Source organism: Salvelinus namaycush, chromosome 26, assembly GCF_016432855.1.
Source record: "Salvelinus namaycush isolate Seneca chromosome 26, SaNama_1.0, whole genome shotgun sequence".
Classification (NCBI taxonomy): domain Eukaryota; kingdom Metazoa; phylum Chordata; class Actinopteri; order Salmoniformes; family Salmonidae; genus Salvelinus; species Salvelinus namaycush.
Genome location: NC_052332.1, coordinates 16,786,422 through 16,809,260, shown reverse-complemented (window position 1 = coordinate 16,809,260; position 22,839 = coordinate 16,786,422). Strand labels below are relative to the sequence as shown.

General features: G+C 43.4%; 1 protein-coding gene across 1 annotated transcript; it reads left to right on the top strand.

Moving 5' to 3' along the window:
• The first annotated feature begins 2,202 nt into the window (after positions 1 to 2,202).
• On the top strand, positions 2,203 to 22,787 carry LOC120021212 (ras-related protein Rab-14-like). Its single transcript, XM_038964874.1, has 8 exons — positions 2,203 to 2,472; positions 9,554 to 9,612; positions 11,161 to 11,214; positions 12,318 to 12,495; positions 13,321 to 13,387; positions 15,785 to 15,872; positions 20,795 to 20,825; positions 20,932 to 22,787. Exons 2-8 carry the CDS (start codon positions 9,561 to 9,563, stop codon positions 21,110 to 21,112), a joined length of 651 nt encoding a protein of 216 aa, XP_038820802.1. The 5' UTR covers positions 2,203 to 2,472; positions 9,554 to 9,560; the 3' UTR covers positions 21,113 to 22,787.
• The last annotated feature ends 52 nt before the right edge of the window (positions 22,788 to 22,839 follow it).

Genomic DNA, 22,839 nt, shown 5'->3' with positions numbered 1-22,839 from the left:
TTTATAAATGAAAACATACCAATGTATCAACATATGTGACATCAAATGGCCTATTTATTGCCTTACCTCCTCACGCCATTTGCACACACTGTATATAGACTTTTTTCTATTGTGTTATTGACTGTACGTTTGTTTATTCCATGTGTGTGTTGTTGTTTGTGTCTCACTGCTTTGCTCTATCTTGGCCAGGTCGCAGTTGTAAATGAGAACTTGTTCTGGCTTACCTGGTTAAATAAAAGGGAAATTAAAAAATTGAATTAAAAAAAGACAGCCAACGAACTTTCTGGTAGAGAATGCAGTGATGAGTACTAAAATTGACGCCCGTAATAAAGCGCAGTGCACTACGACAAACTGTATCTTAGGGCTTTAATGAAGTGGCAGCTGTGTTCATTCATATAGAGGATGTTGCCATAGTCTAGGACCGATAGGAATGTCAACATTGACTACAGCTCAGTGTTCAACACCATAGAGCCCACAAAGCTCATCACTGAGATAAGGACCCTGGACTAAACTCCTCCCTCTGCAACTCGATCCTAGACTTCCTGAAGGGCCGCCCCCAGGTGGTAAGGGTAGGCAACAATACATCTTCCACACTGATCCTCAACACCAGGGCCCCTCAGGGGTGCGTGCTTAGTCCTCTCCTGTATCCCCTGTTCACCCACGACTGCATGGCCAGGCACAACTCCAACAGCATCATTAAGTTTGCTGACGACACAACAGTGGTAGCCTTGATCACCGACAACGATGAGACAGCCTATTGGGAGAAGGTCAGAGACCTGCCAGTGTGGTGCCAGGACAACAACCTCTCCCTCAATGTGAGCAAGACAAAGGAGCTGATCATGGACTATAGGAAAAGGAGGGCTGAACAGGCCCCCATTAACATCGACAGGGCTGTAGTGGAGCGGGTCGAGAGTTTCAAGTTCCTTGGTGTCCACATCACCAACAAACTATCATGGTCCAAACACACCAAGACAGTTGTGAAGAGGGCACGACAACACCTTTTCCCCCTCAGGAAACTGAAAAGATTTGGCATGGGTTCCCAGATCTTTGAAAAGTTCTACAGCTGCACCATCGAGGGCATCCTGACTGGTTGCATCACCGCCTGGTATGGCAACTGCCCGGCATCCGACCATAAGGCGCTATAGAGGGTAGTGCGTACGGCCAAATACATCACTGGGGTCAAGCTTCGTGCCATCCAGGACCTATATACAAGGCGATGTCAGAGGAAGGCCCAAACATTTGTCAAAGACTCCAGTCAGAACATAGACTGTTCTCTCTGCTACCGCACGGCAACCGGCACCGGAGCCCCAAGTCTAGGTCCAAAAGGCTCTGCTGTCTACACCTATTTCTATAGAAGAAGCCCATTTAACTCATCAATATTCTTTTTAAAAGACAGTTTTTCTTCTATCCAGATGCACAGATAAGCAGGGACACAATCAATGTGGACACCATCCAAAGTACATATGCTAAATCATCAGAGTTATTTTTATGTGCTCTAGAGAACAACATACACTTAGTTTTACCTGCATTCAATACTAATTTCAGGTCAATAAAGTTTTCTGTTATACAATGAAGGCAGACTGTAGGTCAGATAGAGCCTGGTCAACCGTGGGGGCAATAGCATACACAACAGTATCATCTAAATACAAGTGCAGGTTACACAAGTGGAAGTCGATATTGTTAATGTAAACAGTAAAAAGCACAGGGCCCAGAATTGACCCCTGCGGGACACCTTTCGTAATATCGAGGAAACCATATTCAACAACATCAGTAGATACACATTGACTTCTGTCAAGTCATTTTTAAACAAGTTACATGCAGTATGAAGCCTTCCCTCCATAGCCTATTCCATATCAGCAAAAGAGAATTGGGTCTGATAACCTCTGAGGTTTACAAAATAGATCATCTTATTGTTTATGTGTCTGGGTGTGAATCATAAAGAAAATACATTTGATCTACAAATCATAAGCCTAGTTATGGAATATGTTGTAGTTGGCTTAGATCCCATTCCCAACACAGGTCTTTCTTTATAAATATTCCTAGTGTGGGTCCACAACAAAAGGACCAGCAATTGAATATATAGTACTGTACTTTGACACTGATGGTCGAATATTAGGTTAGTCTACTCGCACACATGTAGGCTGAGGCCGTCTGATGCAGCACTGCCATCACACCGACCAAAGCATAAGTGATTCTTCATGACACAAAACTGTTTAATATCGGCGACACTACCTATCGCGTCCAATACATTGATTTTTCAGTTTGCGCACTTCATTGCGCATTTATAATTAGTGCAAACAGCGCAAATCGCCCCATATGCATTGCCCTTTGTCCCAGAAGCCACACAACAGAAGGAAAAACCCTGTGCAGTGCAAGCAGCCATCTTGGACAGGCAGGCAAGGTAGATACTTCAGCCAGGATAACCTGCAGATCTCTTCTGAAGAGCTCAAGACATTAAACCGACAATTTCCGGTAAGAATATAAACATAATATAGGAGTGTTCGTATCCACATATAGCTAACACATTTATAAAACGTTGAACCTTCTGTGTTACAATTTATAGTGGCTAGCTAACTACTACGCTAATATAGTTAAGTTAGCGGTTAGCTAGCCAACGAGTAAAGTGTCTACTAGCTAATGTTATCTATCTTGCGCTGTGTAATATATTACCATTCTTCACAGGCACCCGTGGTTTTGTCTAACCACTGTGGATCTAGCCAGGTGTCCGTTGTTTTTGGGAACAGGCCATTGCTTAGGAGCTAACGTTAACTAACTACTGTAGTATCCGAAAGAGTAACGTTACGCTGGCTAGCTATCATTTGTTGGCCCCAACATTTCGCCTAAGTTAGTTATCAAGGCTCATGTCATGGTAACGGTATTCTTCCCTTTAGGTCGACATGGCTAGCTACCTATTCGCCAATAAATGATGACACATGTATTATGGTTATCTAGTTAGCCAGTTTAGCCTGTTTCCAGCTGGCTAGTTAGTTAGCAGGTCAATGAAGATGGCTAACGTTAAGATCGGGTCTAGTCTAGTACGTTATGGTCATATTTGGACATTTAACTGCTCCAGCTAGCAACCCACACCTCTCCCAACTTCACTGCCAGTACATTTTACAATACATTATTTTAGCGTCCCGTCTAAACAATAAACCAAGATGCTAGCTATCTAAACAGACTGTTGCCACGGTTTGTGTTGATAGCATCAGCTAGCTAACGTCGTTGGCCAGCAGATAGAGGCTTTGGGGTGTTGTATTCGTAGGTCATTAGTTTATCAACCTTTTCATCTCATGTAGCTAGCTATAGTCAGATGTGTGCTTTAACTGTCATGAGCAGTTTGCTAGATTATGCCCTCCCTCTAGCCTACATTGTCACAAGCCAACTGTATTGTTCTGAAATTGTGGCGTTCATTCGTCCATTAAAAGGTCCAACGCAGCCGTTTAATCTCAACATCAAATCATTTCTGGGTAACAATTAAGTACCCTACTGTGATTTGTTTTCAATTTAAGTTGTAAAAAATAAACAAACAATTTCTCAAATAAATGTTGCTAGGACTGTTTTGGAGTGGTCTAATGCAGGGTTTCCAAAACTCGGTCCTGGGGCCCCACTAGGTGCATGTTTTGGTTTTTGCCATAGCACTACAAAACTGATTGAAATAACCAACTCATAATCAAGCTTTGATTATTTGAATCAGCTGTTTTTGGGAAACCCTGGCCTAATGGAAGGGACGTGTAACCTAAAAACGAACTTTTATTGGCCGAGAGGAGGGCAAACTCTCTTTGTTATTGGTCTATTAACTTATTCTGCATGGTAGGCAGTCCAACCCAATTTCATAGTGTGGAAATAATATATATCACATAGATGACACAGCATGCATTCATATCTAGGCCTTGTCTCGGGCCAGCCCTTACTGTCAATCACTGAAATATTTATTTGATATAAGAATGAGGCTTTGATTAGGATGGAATATGAATGTATTCATGTAGATGTGTCATCACCTGAGATACTCCTCTCCTCTGTGTGACAAGAGCAGAGGCATTTGGTATTTTCTTGGCCTTGAATTTTACTTTGATGGAAAAAATATTCCCTTAAAATGGCAGATCACAAAGTGAAAGAAATACACTGTATGTGCATTGATTGAACCCAAGTTTCGCAATTGATTTGTCCATTCCATCTCTGCCTTTGGTAATGGTGATCACAACCCAAATGTGCTTCTGCAATTTACAGCAGGATTTTGTTTGTATGGCAGCATAGCAATATGACAATGAGTCAGAGAAAAGAAAAATAGCCCAGATGTACAGTATGTGACACCAATTATATTCGTTCAACAACAGGTAGTGGATGTGATAAGAGGTGACAGCGCTCTGTTTTATGAATCAGTGCGAGTGTATGGAGAAGTGCTGAGACTGCAGTCTGGTCACATGCTCTCAATCGCACTCTCCTTGGATGTATACTTCCCCAGGGCCTCGTTCGGGAAAAAGGGATTTTTTTTCTATAATTTACCCAAAGAAGGAGTAGCCCTAGAGTGTGTACAGCTCTAGTAGGCCTATAGCTTTCGCCTTATGGAAAAACTCACATGAGTCTGGAGGCATCACATGACAGGGTCATGTGAGGGAAGGCAGTCAGGCTAGCAGCAAGGCAGGCTGTGATACTAGTTCACTTTACGGTCAGTGTATCAAATCCCTTACTGGAGCTTATCCCACACGCTAACTACATGACTTCCCCTACCACCTCAACTATCTTTCTACTTGTTTACTTCTCTACTGTACTCTCGCTGCACTTTGTTTTTCAAGCAGGCAGAGCTGGAGTGGGGCCATTTTGTTGTAGGCCACTTCAGGGGAGTGGCACCCAAGGGTCTCTGACCAACCCCATGCAGAGAGGATGAGGCTGAGGGGACACCTTGACCTGAAATTAACCCCCTCAGATGATTAGCACAAATTCATTCAATTCTGGAAGATGATCCTAAATATCAGTCTTCCGTGATTAGTTTACTAAATTTGGCTATTTATATCACAATGTGAGCGTCCCTAATTCACCTCTCTTTCTTCACCCGGACTGTTCTCCTTTAACACTCTTCTTCACCTTCTCCCATCTTCTCTCAAGTCAACCCACCCCCGCTCTAGCCTGAGGCATTTGTCATAGTGCTATATTGTTTAGCAGGAAAACTTGGTCATTGAACAGCAGGCCACATCATGTATTTTTCTGGTTGGCACCAGGCTCTATTGCATTGCAATTTTAATCTCCAAAATCTGGTTTAACTGCAATGCATTTATAATTGCTGTGTACTGAACCACAGACTTAAGAGAAACTTCCTAGATAGAGGGAAACATTCTCTAGAGATGATAACGGATACCCTAGTCACAATTAATCGCACGTTAGAAGACTTGTATGTGTAGGCTATTATTTAGGGTGATTGATTTGGAATCAGATCCCATTGTTCCCTTGTGCCTAATACTTGCATTACAGATGTCCGCTCTCAGCTATAGTGTGAGACTGAATTACTGACAAGTGAATTATTTGAATTGTTTGTGAGAACGCCCTCTCTCTTCCTGAATAGTTGATGCTCTTATGTGAAGTCAGATCATGTATTCATAAACAAGGTTGATTTCAATTTGAGACTATATTTAAGCCAAGCATCTGTTTGAATATTTTCAAATGTGCATGACTGTATGTGTGTCTATATTCCTGATTATCACCCATCCTTTCTTATAGACTATGGAATAGACTATATTACCATATAAGCAGCAATGGATAATAATTCAGAGAGGTGTCTGTGCTATAAATAGCAGGCAGCTTCTAACAGTGATGCTCTAGGTGTGCGTTTGAGTCTGACCGTCTCTTTATATACAGTACCAGTCAAATGTTTGGACACACCTACTCATTCAAGGGTTTTTCTTTATTTTTACTATTTTCTACATTGTAGAATAATAGCGAAGACATAAACACTGAAATAACACACATGGAATCATGTAGTAACCCAAAAAAGTGTTAAACAAATCAACATATATTTTAGATTCTTCAAAGTAGCCACCCTTTGCCTTGATGACCGCTTTGCACACTCTTGGCATTCTCTCAACCAGCGTCAATAGGAATGCTTTTCCAACATCCTTGAAGGAGTTCCCACATAGGATGAGCACTTGTTGGCTGCTTTTTCTTCACTCTCATCCAACTCATCCCAAACCATCTCAATTGGGTTGAGGTTGGGTGATTGTGGAGGCCAGGTCATCTGATGCAGCACTCCATCACTCTCCTTCTCTGTCAAATAGCCCTTACACAGCCTGGAGGTGTGTTTTGGGTCATTGTCCTTTTGAAAAACAAATGATAGTCCCACTAAGCGCAAACTAGATGGGATGGCGTTTCGCTGCAGAATTCTGTGGTAGCCATGCTGGTTAAGTGTGCCTTGAATTCTAAATAAATCACTGACAGTATCACCAGCAAAGCACCATCACACCTCCTCCATGCTTCACGGTGGGAACCACACATGCGGAGATCATCCGTTCACCTACTCTGCGTCTCGCAAAGACACGACAGTTGGAACCAAATATCTCAAATTTGGACTCATCAGACCAAGGACAGATATCCATCAGTCTAATGTCCATTGCTCGTGTTTCTTGGCGCTAGCACGTCTCTTCTTCTTATTGGTGTCCTTAAGTGGTGGTTTCTTTGCAGCAATTCAACCATGAAGGTCGGATTCGTGCAGTCTCCTCTGAACAGTTGATGTTGAGATGTCTGTTACTTGAACTCTGTGAAGCATTTATTTGGGCTGCAATCTGAGACTGGTAACTAATTAACTTATCCTCTGCAGCAGAGGTAACTCGGGGTCTTCCTTTCCTGTGGCGGTGAAAGCCAGTTTCATCACAGCCTTTGATGGTTTTTGCTACTGCACTTGAAGAAACATTCAAAGTTCTTGAAATGTTCCGTATTGACTGACCTTCATGTCTTAAAGTAATGATGGACTGTCGTTTCTCTTTGCTTATTTGAGCTGTTCTTGCCATAATATGGACTTGGTCGTTTACCAAATAGGGCTATCTTCTGTATACCACCCCTACCTTGTCACAACGCAACTGATTGTCTCAAACGCATTAAGAAGGAAAGAAATTCCACAAATTAACTTTTAACAAGGCAGACCGGTTAATTGAAATGCATTCCAGGTGACTACCTCATGAAGCTGGTTGAGAGAATGCCAAGAGTGTGCAAAGCTGTCATCAAGGCAAAGGGTGGCTACTTTGTAGAATCTAAAATATATGTTGATTTGTTTAACAATTTTTTTGGTTACTACATGATTCCATGTGTGTTATTTAATAGTTTTGATATCTTCACTAATCTTCTACAATGTAGAAAAAAGTGAAACAATAAAGAAACCCTGTAATGAGTAGGTGTGTCCAAACTTTTAACTGCTACTGTAGGTGTAGTTAGTTATAATTCAAATCCATTTGAATGAATGTCGCTCAGCATAAAGGCAACAGATGGGTTGTGTGGGTAGCTGGTATCTAGGGATACCAATTACTTAGGGCCTAGACCTGTGTGTTTCCGTGCAGTATCTAGCCAGACTGTTAAGCGGAATTTAAAGGTGCTACTTGTCCTCCCTTGGGTACTCTTGTGAAATGACAGCTGCTAATGGTTCTGACAGAGCCTCTGTATAATGGACTAGGGAGACGCAAGGAAACGCTATCCCTCTTAAAACCTCTCCTCTTCTACAGCCTAATGTAACGTCTTCCTTTCATTTGAGATTAAAAGGAGCTGTGCACATGATGCAATTTCCTGAATGTGAAGTCTAAGTCTAATGAAATCGCATGCCTCAAAGTGACACAACACTGCTGGGGATGTTGGCTGCCTGTACTTGCCGTATCGATGACACAATTGGCTAGAAGCCTCATATTTATCTGAGTGTATCATGGAAAATAGCTGCTTATTTTCTATGCAGATCGATGTTGTTCTTTTTAATGATGTTCATACACGCACCTCAGTCTGCCCGGGACCATGCACCTAAGCCTTTGCTATTGTGGAGATATAGCCTTGCTCCCCCATTGGCTAAGCACAGAACAAGGCTAATGCTTACCATTCAATTTAAACCTCTCTGTTTACTCCGACATCTGTCTGAGAGTTCTCAGAGCAGTTGTTGCTCGAGGTTTGTGATGCAGAGAGGAAACCATTGAACCATTGAACATGGTGCATAATGGTGATGATCAACCAACCCAACATAAAAACCCATTTGGTCCTATTCACTTGTTTTTGTTTTAGCTTCCGTTGTGTGAGATTAGGCTACATCTAGAGAAGTTCTCTATCTTCATCTTGATGAAAACGAGTGGCTAAGCGATTGTTTGATTAATGGGCCTCTCAAATTGATAACATCCGTATTGTAATTGGTGGTTATTCATCCTCTAACTAACCCCATTAGTTAATGGCTGCTGGCCTAAAGATCATAATGGAAACTTCAAGTTGTAGGTGCATCACGGGATAGTAATACAGAAGAGTCTGGCTCTGCCACGTCTTGTTACAGTCCGTGGTACTGTTGTGAATAAGATGACGGCTTCTTGGAAGAACTCCCCTGACAGGCCCTGTCCATCAGAGTGTGTGATCTATGATGACCCTCCCTGTCTGATTTTTTTTTTTTTTGCAGCCTCCCTCCACTTCTAGGTCTCTCTTCCTCAGCTAGGCTGAGTCGTTGTCTAATCCTGGTTGGTTTCTCTTCTTACACAACCTGCCCACAGGGTGCGTCCCAATAATCTCTCCTTTCTCCTGAAGTGTACACTCATTCACTACTTCCCACAAATCTAAAAGCATTGGACTGGTGGAGGCATGGGCTAGAGGGAGTTTCCGCCATGTTTCTTATACCAGAAATGTCCTTTCAAATCGGTGAAGGGAAGTGAAAAAGTGCACACTTTGGGAGGAAGGAGAGATAATTGGGACCTATCCAGTGATAGCTGGCTGAAGCTTGACTTCCTCATGCTGATTTGATAGACAGATATCAGTTGAGTTAGGCCCTGTAGATTAATGTCCGATATTGGAGTTACAAATACGTTGACTTTGTATGTGGTCAGATACATCGCTATCAGATGGTTTCAGCTCTTCCAGCTGGGTTGAGTCCTACCCATATGTTTGAGAGGTCAGTGCTCCTGGGCCTGCTGTCTAACTGAGAAATCACATGACAGGAATCCTGAGAAATCAGGAATTATTCATACTACCTAGAATAATGTTTTAGTTCTCATACAGCACACCAGCTGCTCAGTCTCTCTAGTATGGTCTGAGACATGGTGACATCATTCTCTACTGAGCATGTTGACCAATTCACAGGCCCATGCTATATGCCAGGCATGATGTTGTAGTTTAATGTTATGGAGTGCCAGTGGTCGAGCAGCAAGATGCAATGTTTCAGTTGACTAAGTGTGTGGTCAAACCAAGCACTGTACAATTAGATGGGATAGTGAGTGATGTCGACAGACAGAATTCAATGATAATGTGTGGTTTCTGCATGGTGCTCAGCTAGAGTAGATTCATAGACAGCACCCTGATTCTTTCTCTGACTCATCTTGAACCGTTCTCTCTCTTTCAGAGCCACGATGGCCACCGCACCGTACAACTACTCCTACATTTTCAAATACATCATCATCGGTAAGTGAGCCGCGAGCATGCGTGTTGACTGGATTGGAATGGAGGCCTGTTTGTTTGTGTGTACAGTGCTGTGCTGTATGTAGGTCACCCATTGGCTGCAGTTAGCACACAGCTCACTGAGATGCTACAAGCCCTGAAAGAGCACCCATCACGAGACTAGAACCGTAGCTCAGGAGTTTGTCCTGGTCAGGTCATGTGGTCAGGATTACTCCAGGTCTCAACCATGACCTCATTACAGCAGATTCCTTTTGATTCGGTATGTGGTCGCCATCTCGCAGGGCTTTAAAACGTTTTCATCAATAAATGTTTTCCCCGGAAGCTAGCCTAAGCAAAGCAAAATGGTTTGTGTTCTAATGACATACTGTACCGACAATGTGCTCGTAACGGGGTTATTAATGAACTTAAAAAAGAACGATTGCTCTCCTGTTTGATCTAAATTACCAACAGAAGCAATGAGAGTACATTAACCTTATGTATTGTTGGTGCATAGCCCTGGCCAAAATGTTCTGAGTTGAGGTGGTAGTTTTATCTTGTTGTGCATTCCACTCTTCCCCTTAGTGTATTTTCCAACCAGTTTGTCACCTCAAAATAGGGAAGTTAAATCTCCATATCTCTTCATCTCCAACTCCCTGGAGGTGGTTTACCCTGCTGCATTGAGGCTTTTAAAAACCCCACCTCAATGTCAACTTTGGACTTGTTTGACAACTGCCAAAGGCCCTGTCGTGTGCTCCTCTTGTTTGCTGTCTGTTACCCAGACATCAATGTGGTCATACAACACACACACGTCACTTTAGCTCCGTAGCTAGAGCAGACATTAGTGTATAGGCCTTAAAGGTGCAATATGCGGAAATGGCTCCGCCATTTCCTGGTTGCAAAAATTTGAGTAGTTCGCCTAATTTCAGTTTGTGACAAAACAAACAAGTATTCAGAAACATTGTACCATCTAAACCGCTGTGAAATATATTTTCAATAACTACAAATATTGTATTATTCAGCTGTTTGAAGCTGGTGTACAAAACCGACTGCAGAAGATGCAAGAATGTTAAGCCTAGAACTAGCACACATAGAACAGATCTACTGATTCTTAGACATGCTTTCAATAAGAATGACAGATCTATGACTCACATTTCTATGTGAAATTGGTTGGGTCACCCAAAAAGTTACATATTGCAGCTTTAAAAAGTAAATAAAATGCTCTGCTCTCCCCACTCCACTAGAGGTAACCATGCCAGCTCTTAAGTCAAAGCCCTGCAGGCCTGTTCATGCTGCCTCTTCAAGTGCCCTCCATATGTGTAAAGCACACACATGGCAACCACCATAGCATTCTGTTAACAATGTCTGAGGGGGAGAGGGAAGATGCTCTTTCTGTGTTACAACCAGAGTTGTTCCTGGTCAGACCGAGTGGTCAGTGAAAACGGATCCCTTCATAGGAAAATATGAAACAAGTTGTATGTCTGTGTGTTTTTTTTGTCCTCTCCGTCTTGTATGTAATGTTAATATTTGAACATGGATCCTGACACATCTCCCTCTCTCTCTCTCTCTCTGTAGGGGACATGGGGGTAGGGAAGTCATGTTTGCTTCACCAGTTCACAGAGAAGAAATGTAAGTACATCCCCACTGACTCCAGACAGATACCCCCCCATCTCACACAGGCTGTAGGAATGGACTGTCTCACTGTAAATCCCCTCTGATGACTTCAGCTCATTGAGAGAGGGGGAGAGTGTGGGTGCCACTTTGAAATGTGTGTCTGCTTCATGTTATTTGTGTGTGCTTTCTCAGCTGTAGCCTCAGTCACTTCACTATAACACCCAGGCTTTTGAATGCATTTTAATGGCATTATTAGCAGGCAGCAGTAAATGCAGATGCTCTGCTCCTCATTCATCTATCTAGCATCGCATCCTGCATGGCCCGTAGTCTTGGGCTCGGAACAGGCAGCTGCTTTGTGAGTGCTGAATGCCAGGTTTGAAGACTTCCTCCCTGTCTCTGCTTAACATTGAAATGCAAGTGGTAAAAACCAACTGATCTGCCAGTCTGAGATGGATACTCAACCCACCTGCTCTCTCTGTTCCCTCACAATGGAGGTGATGAAGTGCGTGTATACGGTCAAGGGTGCACCTGTTTTCTCTGTGTGGTTGGATGTGTTCGTGACTGTGTGGAAAGATGCGTATGTATATGGGTGCTGTTCATAGTTCAAGTTGGTGCTAGCTGTGCCACTGGCAGGCTGTTCTGTAGGGAGAGGAGAGAGATTGTGCAGGGGAAGGAGGAGGTGTAGTAACGGTAAATGGAGTAGAGAGCAGGTTAATCACAGCAGTCTAATGACACTCCGGAGAGGAGGAAGGGAGAGCGAGAAAGGGAGGCAGGCTGCGGAAGGTCTACTGAGTCAGACTTCCGTGATGGGAGATGTAGTTGGAGAAGAAGATGCGATGCAAGAGGTTTCACCTATGCGTTTCTATGGGCTTATTTTGGCCCGACACTTGTCGGCTGAAAACGACTCCTATTGTTTGGGCGGAGACACGAGCATCTCGTCATTATGTACAGATCTCTGATGTAGTTCACTCTCCAGAGTCTCTTCATGTCTCTTGACAAAGTGACAATACTCTGTTTTTGGTATTTATTGAATTCTGTGTATAGAGGAATGTTGCCTCCTTGGATTCCTCATAGCTATACTGACGATCTATTCCTTTCCCCACCTCTCGCTCCTCCAGTCATGGCGGACTGCCCCCACACGATCGGCGTGGAGTTTGGCACGAGGATAATCGAGGTGAGCGGCCAGAAGATCAAGCTGCAGATCTGGGACACGGCGGGCCAGGAGCGCTTCAGGGCCGTCACGCGTAGTTATTACAGGGGGGCCGCGGGCGCACTCATGGTCTACGACATCACCAGGTACGCGCACACACGCCGATGTGCCCGAACCTTGATGCTCTAGGTAGAAGCTGCCTGTAGGCAAAGAGCTAGGGTCAAATTACCCTTCCCCAATCCTAGCTCAAACCATACAGAAAATGTAAAAAAAACTGGCCTCCGATAAGCATCTAGGGCCAACTTCATCCTACTCCCACCTAGTCCCCTCAGCTTGTTCTACAATACACAACCCACCCTGTTAGCTGTACTAGTCAGATTGCTCTCGGTCTGTAGGCCTATATGTCTGTGTGCGAGACAAAGGAAAGGAAAAGGGGCAGATGGCATAAAGTGTGCCCCTCTCTTCCTGAACAAACATGGTGTCTGCATCCTGTTGCCCTCCCCACTTTCCTCCCCCAAACTGTGAGAATGTATCAGTGGCCATCTAAACTAACAGTGGAATGTCTGTCTCCTCTCATAGAAAGCATAGGCTCAGAGTAAAGCTTTAAGTATTGCAATATTTCTATATTGTAGTTTTCCCACTAATAGTAGTGTCTATGCAGCATATCATTGCCTCTGTTTTATGAATTGGGATTCGATTGCTCGTTTGTTCCCTAGCCTAATTTTAGCGTTCCATATTGACACCCGTGTCTCTGCCTGTAAGAACTGTTGTCAAAACTGAAGAATCAGTAAGCGATATCAGAAAGTTTATTCTATTAGTGAAAGGATATATATATAGATACAGACCCAGGAACATTTCTCCATTCGTCACGGCCACTCCTTTGATCCCACTTATGATGTGGCACACTCTGTTTTGTCCCGATCTGCCGCCAGGTTAACTAACTCCCACTCTTCCCTGTGTGTGTTCCACAGGAGAAGTACGTACAACCATCTCAGCAGCTGGCTGACTGATGCCAGAAATCTGACCAACCCAAATACTGTGAGTATGGTTTCACACTGCTCCTCTCTAGCTGCCTGTCAAACACACTATCTGGTTGGATGTACTACCAAGTAGTCTCCCTGTCCCCTTTCTTGCATTCTCTCATCTAATGCTCTTTGTGTCTCTGCTGTATCCCACCGCAGCACACCCAGTGTGTTTGATTGATGCCCCAGAGCCCCGTCCATCTCTAAATTGCATTTTGACTAATATGATTATGGCCAAATCACACTGCTTTCATGTACAGATTAGAATATGCGTCTAGCTTGCTTATACAATGTCAACATCCTAAACTCACTCACAGTCGGCTTGTTTGTACTCGAAGACCACAGTCTCTCGTTGGAAAATGGGACATGACTAGTGCCCAGATGCATTGGAAGTTGTATATTCATTAGAGGTCGACCGATTATGATTTTTCAACGCTGATACCGATTGATTGGAGGACCAAAAGAAGCATATTTTTTAATTTTTTATATATTTATATATATTTTTAAAAATATATTTTTTTATATATATATATATATATATATATATATATATTTGTAATAATGACAATTACAACAATACTGAATGAACAATGAACACTTTTATTTTAACTTAATATAATACATCAATAAAATCAATTTAGTCTCAAATAAATAATGAAATATGTTAAATTTGGTTTAAATAATGCAAAAACAAAGTGTTGGAGAAGAAAGTAAAAGTGCAATATGTGCCATGTAAAAAAGCTAACGTTTAAGTTCCTTGCTCAGAACATGAGAACATATGAAAGCTGGTGGTTCCTTTTAACATGAGTCTTCAATATTCCCAGGCAAGAAGCTTTAGTTTGTAGTTATTATAGGACTATTTCTCTCTATACCATTTGTATTTCATATACCTTTGACTATTGGATGATCTAATAGGTACTTTAGTATTGCCAGCCTAATCTCGGGAGTTGATAGGCTTGAAGTCATAAACAACGCAATACTTAAAGCATTGCGAAGAGCTGCTGGCAAACACAGTAAAGTGCTGTTTGAATGAATGCTTACGAGCCTGCTGCTGCCTACCACCGCTCAGTCATGCTGCTCTATCAAATAATAGACTTAATTATAATATAATAACACACAGAAATATGAGCCTTAGGTCATTAATATGGTCAAATCCGGAAACTATAATTTCGAAAACAAAACGTTTATTCTTTCAGTGAAATACGGAACCGTTACGTATTTTATCTAACGGGTGGCATCCATAAGTCTAAATATTCCTGTTACATTGCACAACCTTCAATGTTATGTCATAATTACATAAAATTCTGGCAAATTAGTTCGCAACGAGCCAGGCGGCCCAAACTGTTGCATATACCCTGACTCTGTGTGCAATGAACGCAAGAGAAGTGACACAATTTCCCTAGTTTAATATTGCCCGCTAACATGAATTTCTTTTAACTTAATATGCAGGTTAAAAAAAATATGCTTCTGTGTATTGATTTTAAGAAAGGCATTGATGTTTATGGTTAGGTACATTCGTGCAACGATTGTGCTTTTTTCGCAAATGCGCTTTTGTTAAATCATCCCGTTTGGCGAAGTTGGCTGTCTTTGTTAGGAATAAATAGTCTTCACACAGTTCGCAATGAGCCAGGCGGCCCAAACTGCTGCATATACCCAGACTCTGTTGCACAGAACGCAAGATAAGTAACACAATTTCCCTAGTTAAAATAAATTCATGTTAGCAGGCAATATTAACTAAAAATGCAGGTTTAAAAATATATACTTGTGTATTGATTTTAAGAAAGGCATTGATGTTTATGGTTAGGTACACATTGGTGCAACGACAGTGCTTTTTTTGCGAATGCGCTTGTTAAATCACCCGTTTGGCGAAGTAGGCTGTGATTCAATGATTACATGCAACGCAGGACAAGCTAGATAAACTAGTAATATCATCAACCATGTGTAGTTAACTAGTGATTATGTTAAGATTGATTGATTTTAACGTTAGCTAGCACCTTACCTTGGCTCCTTGCTGCAGATGCATAACAGGTAGTCAGCCTGCCACGCAGTCTCCTCATGGAGTGCAATGTAATTAGCCATGATCGGTGTCCAAAAATGCCCATTACCGATTGTTATATAAACTTGAAATCGGCCCTAATTAATCGGCCATTCCGATTAATCGGTCGACCTCTAATATTAATATCTGTATCTTTCATGGTGTGTAGCCGATACAGTATTGCTGAATCCATTTCTCCCACTGGTACTAAGTTCTGTAAGAGCTCTCGCTCAGTGAAGTGTGTCTGAGCTGTCTCGTATGTCGTTTTCTGCCTATAAGTGAGTGAGGATGAGTTTAGTGCCTGCCAGGCTGCTACTGCCACTGTGTTAATGTGTTTGGTGCCTGGAGGACTGACCGACTCATTCTGTCCTCCCACAGGTGATCATTCTCATAGGTAACAAAGCAGATCTGGAGGCCCAGAGAGATGTCACGTATGAGGAGGCCAAGCAGTTCGCTGAGGAGAACGGTGAGACAGGGAACATCCTCGGGCTCAATGAGAGGGATGATGGGAGAGGAGTAACAATCTGTCTCTCTCTATTCCACCCTATCTGAATGGCTGTGAGAATGCCCCCAGGTCCCCCCACTCTCACCAGGTGATTGGAAGGGGGAGTGTGAGGGAGACCAAGAGAGAAGAGACTCCTCCATATAGGGAGGGATGGAGAGTTTGAGAAGTAGCAACTCGTCTCTGATTGAGAGGGAGAAAGGGAGAGGTGAAAGAGAGTAAATGGCGCATACATTCAGGTACAGAGGGAGAATGCTAAAGAGGTGAACGCATAAGTGAGGACACATTCATAAAGAGCGAGTGAGAGATACACTATATACAGTACCATTCAAAAGTTTGGAAACACCTACTCATTCAAGGGTTTTTATTTTATTTTTACCATTTTCTACATTGTAGAATAATAGTGAAGACAATAATGAAATAATGTAGTAACCAAAAAGGTGTTAAACGAATCAAAATATATTTTAGATTCTTCAAAGAACCCTTTGCCTTGATGACAGCTTTGCACACTCTTGGCATTCTCTCAACCAGCTTCACCTGGAATGCTTTTCCAACAGTAGTTCACACATTGAAGGAGTTCCCACATATGCTGAGCACTTGTTGGCTGCTTTTCCTTCACTGCGGTCCAACTTATCCCAAACCATCTCAATTACAGATGCACTTGAACAAGTGTTACAACTGCACTTGAAGAAACTTTGAAAGTTCTTGAAATATTCCATATTGACTGACCATTTATGTCTTAAAGTAAGGATGGACTGTCATTTCTCTTTGCTTATTTGAACAGTTCTTGCCATAATATGGACTTGGTATTTTACCAAATAGGGCTATCTTCTGTGTACCACCCTACTTTGTCACAACACAACTGATTGGCCCAAATGCATTAAGAAGGAGAGAAATTCCACAAATTAACTTTTTTTCCCCCACCTTTATTTAAGCAGGTAGGCTAGTTGAGAACAAGTTCTCATTTACAACTGGGACCTGGCCAAGATAAAGCAAAGCAGTTCGACACATACAACAACACAGAGGTACACATGGAATAAACAAACATACAGTCAATAATAAAAAAGTCTACATACATTGTGTGCAAATGAGGTAAGATAAGGGAGGTAATGCAATAAATAGGCCATGGTGGCGAAGTAATTACAATATAGCAATTAAACACTGGAATGGTAGATGTGCAAGTAGAGATGCTGGGGTGCAAAGGAGCAAGATAAATAAATACAGTATGGGGATGAGGTAGTTGGGTGGGCTATTTACAGATGGGCTATGTGCAGTGATCTGTGAGCTCCAGCTTCAGTGATTTTTGCAGTTCGTTCCAGTCATTGGCAGCAGAGAACTAGAAGGAAAGGCGGCCAAAGGAGGAATTGGCTTTGGGCGTGACCAGTGAGATATACCTGCTGGAGCGCGTGCTACGGGTGGGTGCTGCTATGGTGACCAGTGAGCTGAGATAAGGCGGGGCTTTACCTAGCAAAGACTTATAGATGACCTGGAGCCAGTGGCAACGAGTATGAAGCGAGGGCCAGCCAACGAGAGCGTACAGGTCGCAGTGGTGGGTAGTATATGGGTCTTTGGTGACAAAACGGATGGCACTGTGATAGACTGCATCCAATTTGTTGAGTAGAGTGTTGGAGGCTATTTTGTAAATGACATCGTCGAGGATCGGTAGGATGGTCAGTTTTACGAGGGTATGTTTGGCAGCATGAGTGAAGGATGCTTTGTTGCGAAATAGGAAGCCAAATCTAGATTTAATTTTGGATTGGAGATGTTTAATATGAGTCTGGAAGGAGAGTTTACAGTCTAACCAGACACCTAGGTATTTGTAGTCCACATATTCTAAGTCAGAACCGTCCAGAGTAGTGATGTTGGACGGGCAGGCAGGTGCGGGCAGCGATCGGTTGAAGAGCATGCATTTAGTTTTACTTGCATTTAAGAGTAGTTGGGGACCACGGAAGGAGAGTTGTATGGCATTGAAGTTCGTCTGGAGGTTAGTTAACAGTGTCCAAAGAAGGGCCAGAAGTATACAGAATGGTGTCGTCTGCATAGAGGTGGATCAGAGTATCACCAGCAGCAAGAGCAACATCATTGATGTATACAGAGAAGAGAGTCGGCCCGAAAATTGAACCCTGTGGTACCCCCATAGAGACTGCCAGAGGTCCGGACAACAGGCCATCCGATTTGACACACTGAACTCTATCAGAGAAGTAGTTGGTGAACCAGGCGAGGCAATCATATGAGAAACCAAGACTGTTGAGTCTGCCGATAAGAATGTGGTGATTGACAGAGTCGAAAGCCTTGGCCAGGTCGATGAATATGGCTGCACAGTATTGTCTCTTATCGATGGCGGTTATGATATCGTTTAGGACCTTGAGTGTGGCTGAGGTGCACCTATGACCAACTCTGAAACCAGATTGCATAGCGGAGAAGGTACGGTGGGATTCGAAATGGTCGGTAATCTGTTTAACTTGACATTCGAAGACCTTAGAAAGGCAGGGTAGGATAGATATAGGCCTGTCGCAGTTTGGTTCTGGAGTGTCTCCCCCTTTGAAGTTTGGTTCTGGAGTGTCTCCCCATTTGAAGAGGGGGATGACCGCGGCTGCTTTCCAATCTTTGGGAATCTCAGACGATACGAAAGAGAGGTTGAACAGGCTAGTAATAGGGGTTGCAACAATTTCGTTAGATCATTTTAGAGAGGGTCCAGATTGTCTAGTCCGGCTGACTTGTAGGGGTCCAGATTTTGCCGCTCTTTCAGAACATCGTCTATCTGGATTTGTGTGATGGAGAAATGGGGGAGGCTTGGGCAAGTTGCTGTGGGGGGTGCAGGGCTGTTGACCGGGGTAGGGGTAGCCAGGTGGAAAGCATGGCCAGCCGTAGAAAAATGCTTACTGAAATTCTCAATTATAGTGGATTTATCAGTGGTGACAGTGTTTCCTAACCTCAGTGCAGTGGGCAGCTGGGAGGAGGGGCTCTTATTCTCCATGGACTTTAGTGTCCCAGAACATTTTTTAGTTTGTGCTACAGGATGCAAATTTCTGCTTGAAAAAGCTAGCCTTCGCTTTCCAAACTGCCTGTGTATATTGGTTCATAACTTCCCTGAAAAGTTGCATATCACGGGGGCTAACAAGGCATACCTGTTTAATTGAACTCCATTCCAGGTGACTACCTCATGAAGCTGGTTGAGAGAATGCCAAGAGTGTGCAATGCTGTCAAGTCAAAGGGTGGCTACTTTGAAGAATCTAAAATGATATGTTGATATGTTTAACACTTTTTTGGTTACAACACGATTCCGTATTGTATGTGTTATTTCATAGTTTTGATGTCATCACTATTATTCTATAACATAGTAAGAATAGAGTAAAACCCTTGAATGAGTAGGTGTGTCCAAACTTTTGACTGGTACTGTATACAAAAGTATGTGGACTACCCTTCAAATTAGTGAATTTGGCTATTTCAGCCACACCCGTTGCTGACGAGTGTATACAATTTAGTGCACAGCCATGCAATCTACATAGAAAAACATTGGCAGTAGGATGGCCTTACTGAAGAGCTCAATGGCTTTCAACATGGCACCGTCATAGGATGCCACCTTTCCAATAAGTCTGTTGGTCAAATTTCTGCCCTGCTAGAGCTGTTATTGTGAAGTGGAAACGTCTAGGAGCAACAATGGCTCAGCTGTGAAGTGGTAGGCCACACAAGCTCACAGAACGGGACAGGCCGAGTGCTGAAGCGCGTAGTGTGTAAAAATCGTCTATCCTCGATTACCACTCTCATTACCGAGTTCCAAACTGCCTCTGGAAGCAACGTCAGCACAAGAACTGTTCATCTGGAGCTTCATGAAATGGGTTTCCATGGCTAAGCAGCCGCACGCAAGCCTAAGATCCCCATGTGCGATGCCAAGTGTTGGTGGTTGGAGTGGTGCAAAGCTGGAGCAGTAGAAATGTGTTCTCTGGAGTGATAAATCACACTTCACCATCTGGCAGTCTAAAGGACGAATCTGGGTTTGGCGGATGCCAGGAGAACTCTACCTGCCCCAATGCATAGTGCCAACTGTGAAGTTTGGTGGTGGAGGAATAATGGTCTGGGGCTGTTTTTCATGGTTTGAGCTAGGCCCCTTAGTTCCAGTGAAGGGAAATCTTAACGCTACAGCATACAATGACATTCTAGATGATTCTGTGCTTCCAACTTAGTCGCAACAGGTTGGGGAAGGACCTTTCCTGTTTCAGCATGACAATGCCCAAGTGCACAAAGCGAGGTCCATACAGCAATGGTTTGTTAAGATCGGCGTGGAAGAACTTGACTGGCCTGCATAGGGCCCTGACCTCAACTCTATCAAACATTTTTGGGATGAATTGGAACGCTGACTGCGAGCCAGGCCTAATCGCCCATCTGTGCCCGACCTCACCAATGCTCTTGTGACTGAATGGAAGCAAGTCCCAACATCTAGTGGAACTCCTTCCCAGAAGAGAGGAGGCTGTTATAGCAGCAAAGGGGGGGGACAACTCCATATTAATGCCCATGATATTGGAGTGTTCAACGAGGTGTCCACATACTTTTGGTCATGTAGTGTAAGTCTAGGCAGGGGCACAACTTTGGTTTTAGAGGTGGGGGAAACGTTTATCCAGTCGGATAAACACTCCTAACAGCCTACCCGACCGCTCGTAGGCGTCCTCATGGTCCTAAAGCACACTGTTGTCTCGTTTTGTATCACATACCAATGATAAAAGTGGGGTGACAAATGCAATTTCAGAATGTAGGGGGGGACATGTCAGTCCCCAGTGAAAGTTGCACCCTTGAGTATATGTATATGTATGAGTAAGGAGGATGGTTGGGGATCTGTAATTTTCTTCTGCAGTAGTCTGACTCCATCTTGTGTACATTCCTTGTTACAGGTCTCTTATTCCTGGAAGCCAGCGCAAAAACGTAAGGCGTAGGGCACTGCCTGCTTTTACTTCACATTTGGTCTGAAATGTGCTGAAATGCTTTGTGTTCCTAACCATGTGACTGACTGTGTGTGTCCTCTGCCCAGGGGTGAGAACGTGGAGGATGCCTTCCTGGAGGCAGCTAAGAAGATCTACCAGAACATCCAGGACGGCAGTCTGGACCTGAATGCTGCAGAGTCTGGTGTCCAGCACAAGCCCTCCGCACCCCAGGGAGGCCGGCTAATAACCAACGAACCACAGCCCCAGAGGGAAGGCTGCGGCTGCTAATGACCAACGCCTCTCTCTCTGTTCTCCTCCTCCACCCCTCTCGCTCTCCTCATCCTCCCTCCATCGCCCCCACCCCACTCCACTGGGGCTGCATGAGTGTGGGGTACGGGTGGAGGGAGGGAACGAGGGATGGGCTGAATGGGAGTGTACCTCTGAATCTGTCATTCCTCCTCCCCCACCTTTTTCACTTTGTCTTCTTCACTTCTCTCTTGTTCCCTCTCTCCTTCTCTTCCTCTGCCCCATTGTGCAGCTCATCTGCCATGGAAACCCAGATCCACACACATTTAATATATATAAAGACATGGGTTACTGACACAGATAGGTAATGTTCATAACACAACCAGAATAAATGCTTTTTAAACGTTTCCTTTTATAGCTTCTACCTATACTATATACACCGATGAAGTCTCATCCACCACATCCCAAACCAAGCCTGTATAGTTGATAACCGCCATTGACATGAAGCTATCCACACACTCCCCCCGCATCAGTCCTGCATGGTTTAATGATCTAGGACTGTTTTAAACTGAAATGACATGTTTAGGATTCACATTTTCCCTGGATGGTTAGTGAAGGGAATGATGTAATGTATGATGCAGCCCCGCTACTGCTCGCTATCGGCGGTGGCAGATGTGTGTGTGTGTTTGGTCCAGTTGTTGAACAGGGTCTAGAGCAGTCCTTAGCCAAAGCTTTCCCCCTGGTCCTTATGGTAAAGCTCTGATACTAGACAGATATTTCATACTTCTGATGGTGTCCTACAGTACACCTCAGTGTGGCAACACTAGTGTAGTAGAGACACTTTTAAAGCCCAGGAGACCTGGAATTCCCCAGAATCTCCTCTACATGACGTCACAGGAAAGGTTCTGGGTGTGCGTGGCCGGGGCGGGATTTATTTGACTGTTAATGACACTTCAAATAAAACTTCTCATCTTGTTTTTTATGGGAAGGATTCCTTCAGATCATCAGTTTCATTGCACCCCCGCCCCATATCAATACAATCTCTGTCCTTAACAGCATTTTCTTTGTCGTTGTTTGCCTTATGATTTAATGTTAATAGTGTTTAATATTTTCTTTGCTGCTCTTGCTCTACATACTGCTGTCAAATTGTTTTACTATATGGTAGTGGAGAACATGAAACTGGTTTAACAATGAGGAAAAGACTGGGGTAGAAGTTACCCTACTCCAGTCCTTTAACTATGAGGTGAGGAATTCAAGACCTGTCTGCACCATAGGTGTAGGGTTATCTCTCCAGCCTGCTCTCCCCATAGGCTTGTATAACAAGACCAAGCAGCACGCCCCATATGGGATGAGTTTGTCTGACTCTGTACCATAGAATAATTCCCCCAATTCGGCAGCTGTGTATATAGCTTATATATGTTGGTGACCATGCTACTTTGAGGATAAACAAATCATGCTGGCTTCGTAGAGATCTGTACAGTTGTGTTTGTGGGATGCTTGTATTTCGTGCTTGGGAATTCTGTAACATAGTTTCTATGAATAAATGTGTATGGACAGACTTCCTCTACTCACTAGTGATACCATCTTGTTTCTTCCCTCTGTTCAGTCTCTGGGTAGAGGGAAAGTGTTCAAACTTACTTTTTTCAAGTGTGGTTCATTTCCTCTTAACTCTTTTATTTTGGAGTTGGAGAGAAGAGTAAAAAACCCATGTTGTATTGGAAGGGCCTGTGCTGTCTTCATTTTGGGGAGTGGCTGCAGGGGCTAGTGAT

Bases quoted from the DNA above. Each gene is read 5' to 3' on its own strand.
- LOC120021212 (XM_038964874.1), top strand. From the start codon at position 9,561: ATGGCCACCGCACCGTACAACTACTCCTACATTTTCAAATACATCATC. The intron at 9,613-11,160 runs GTAAGTGAGCCG...CTCTCTCTGTAG, and splicing joins TTTCAAATACATCATCATCG to GGGACATGGGGGTAGGGAAG. The intron at 12,496-13,320 runs GTACGCGCACAC...TGTGTTCCACAG, and splicing joins ATGGTCTACGACATCACCAG to GAGAAGTACGTACAACCATC.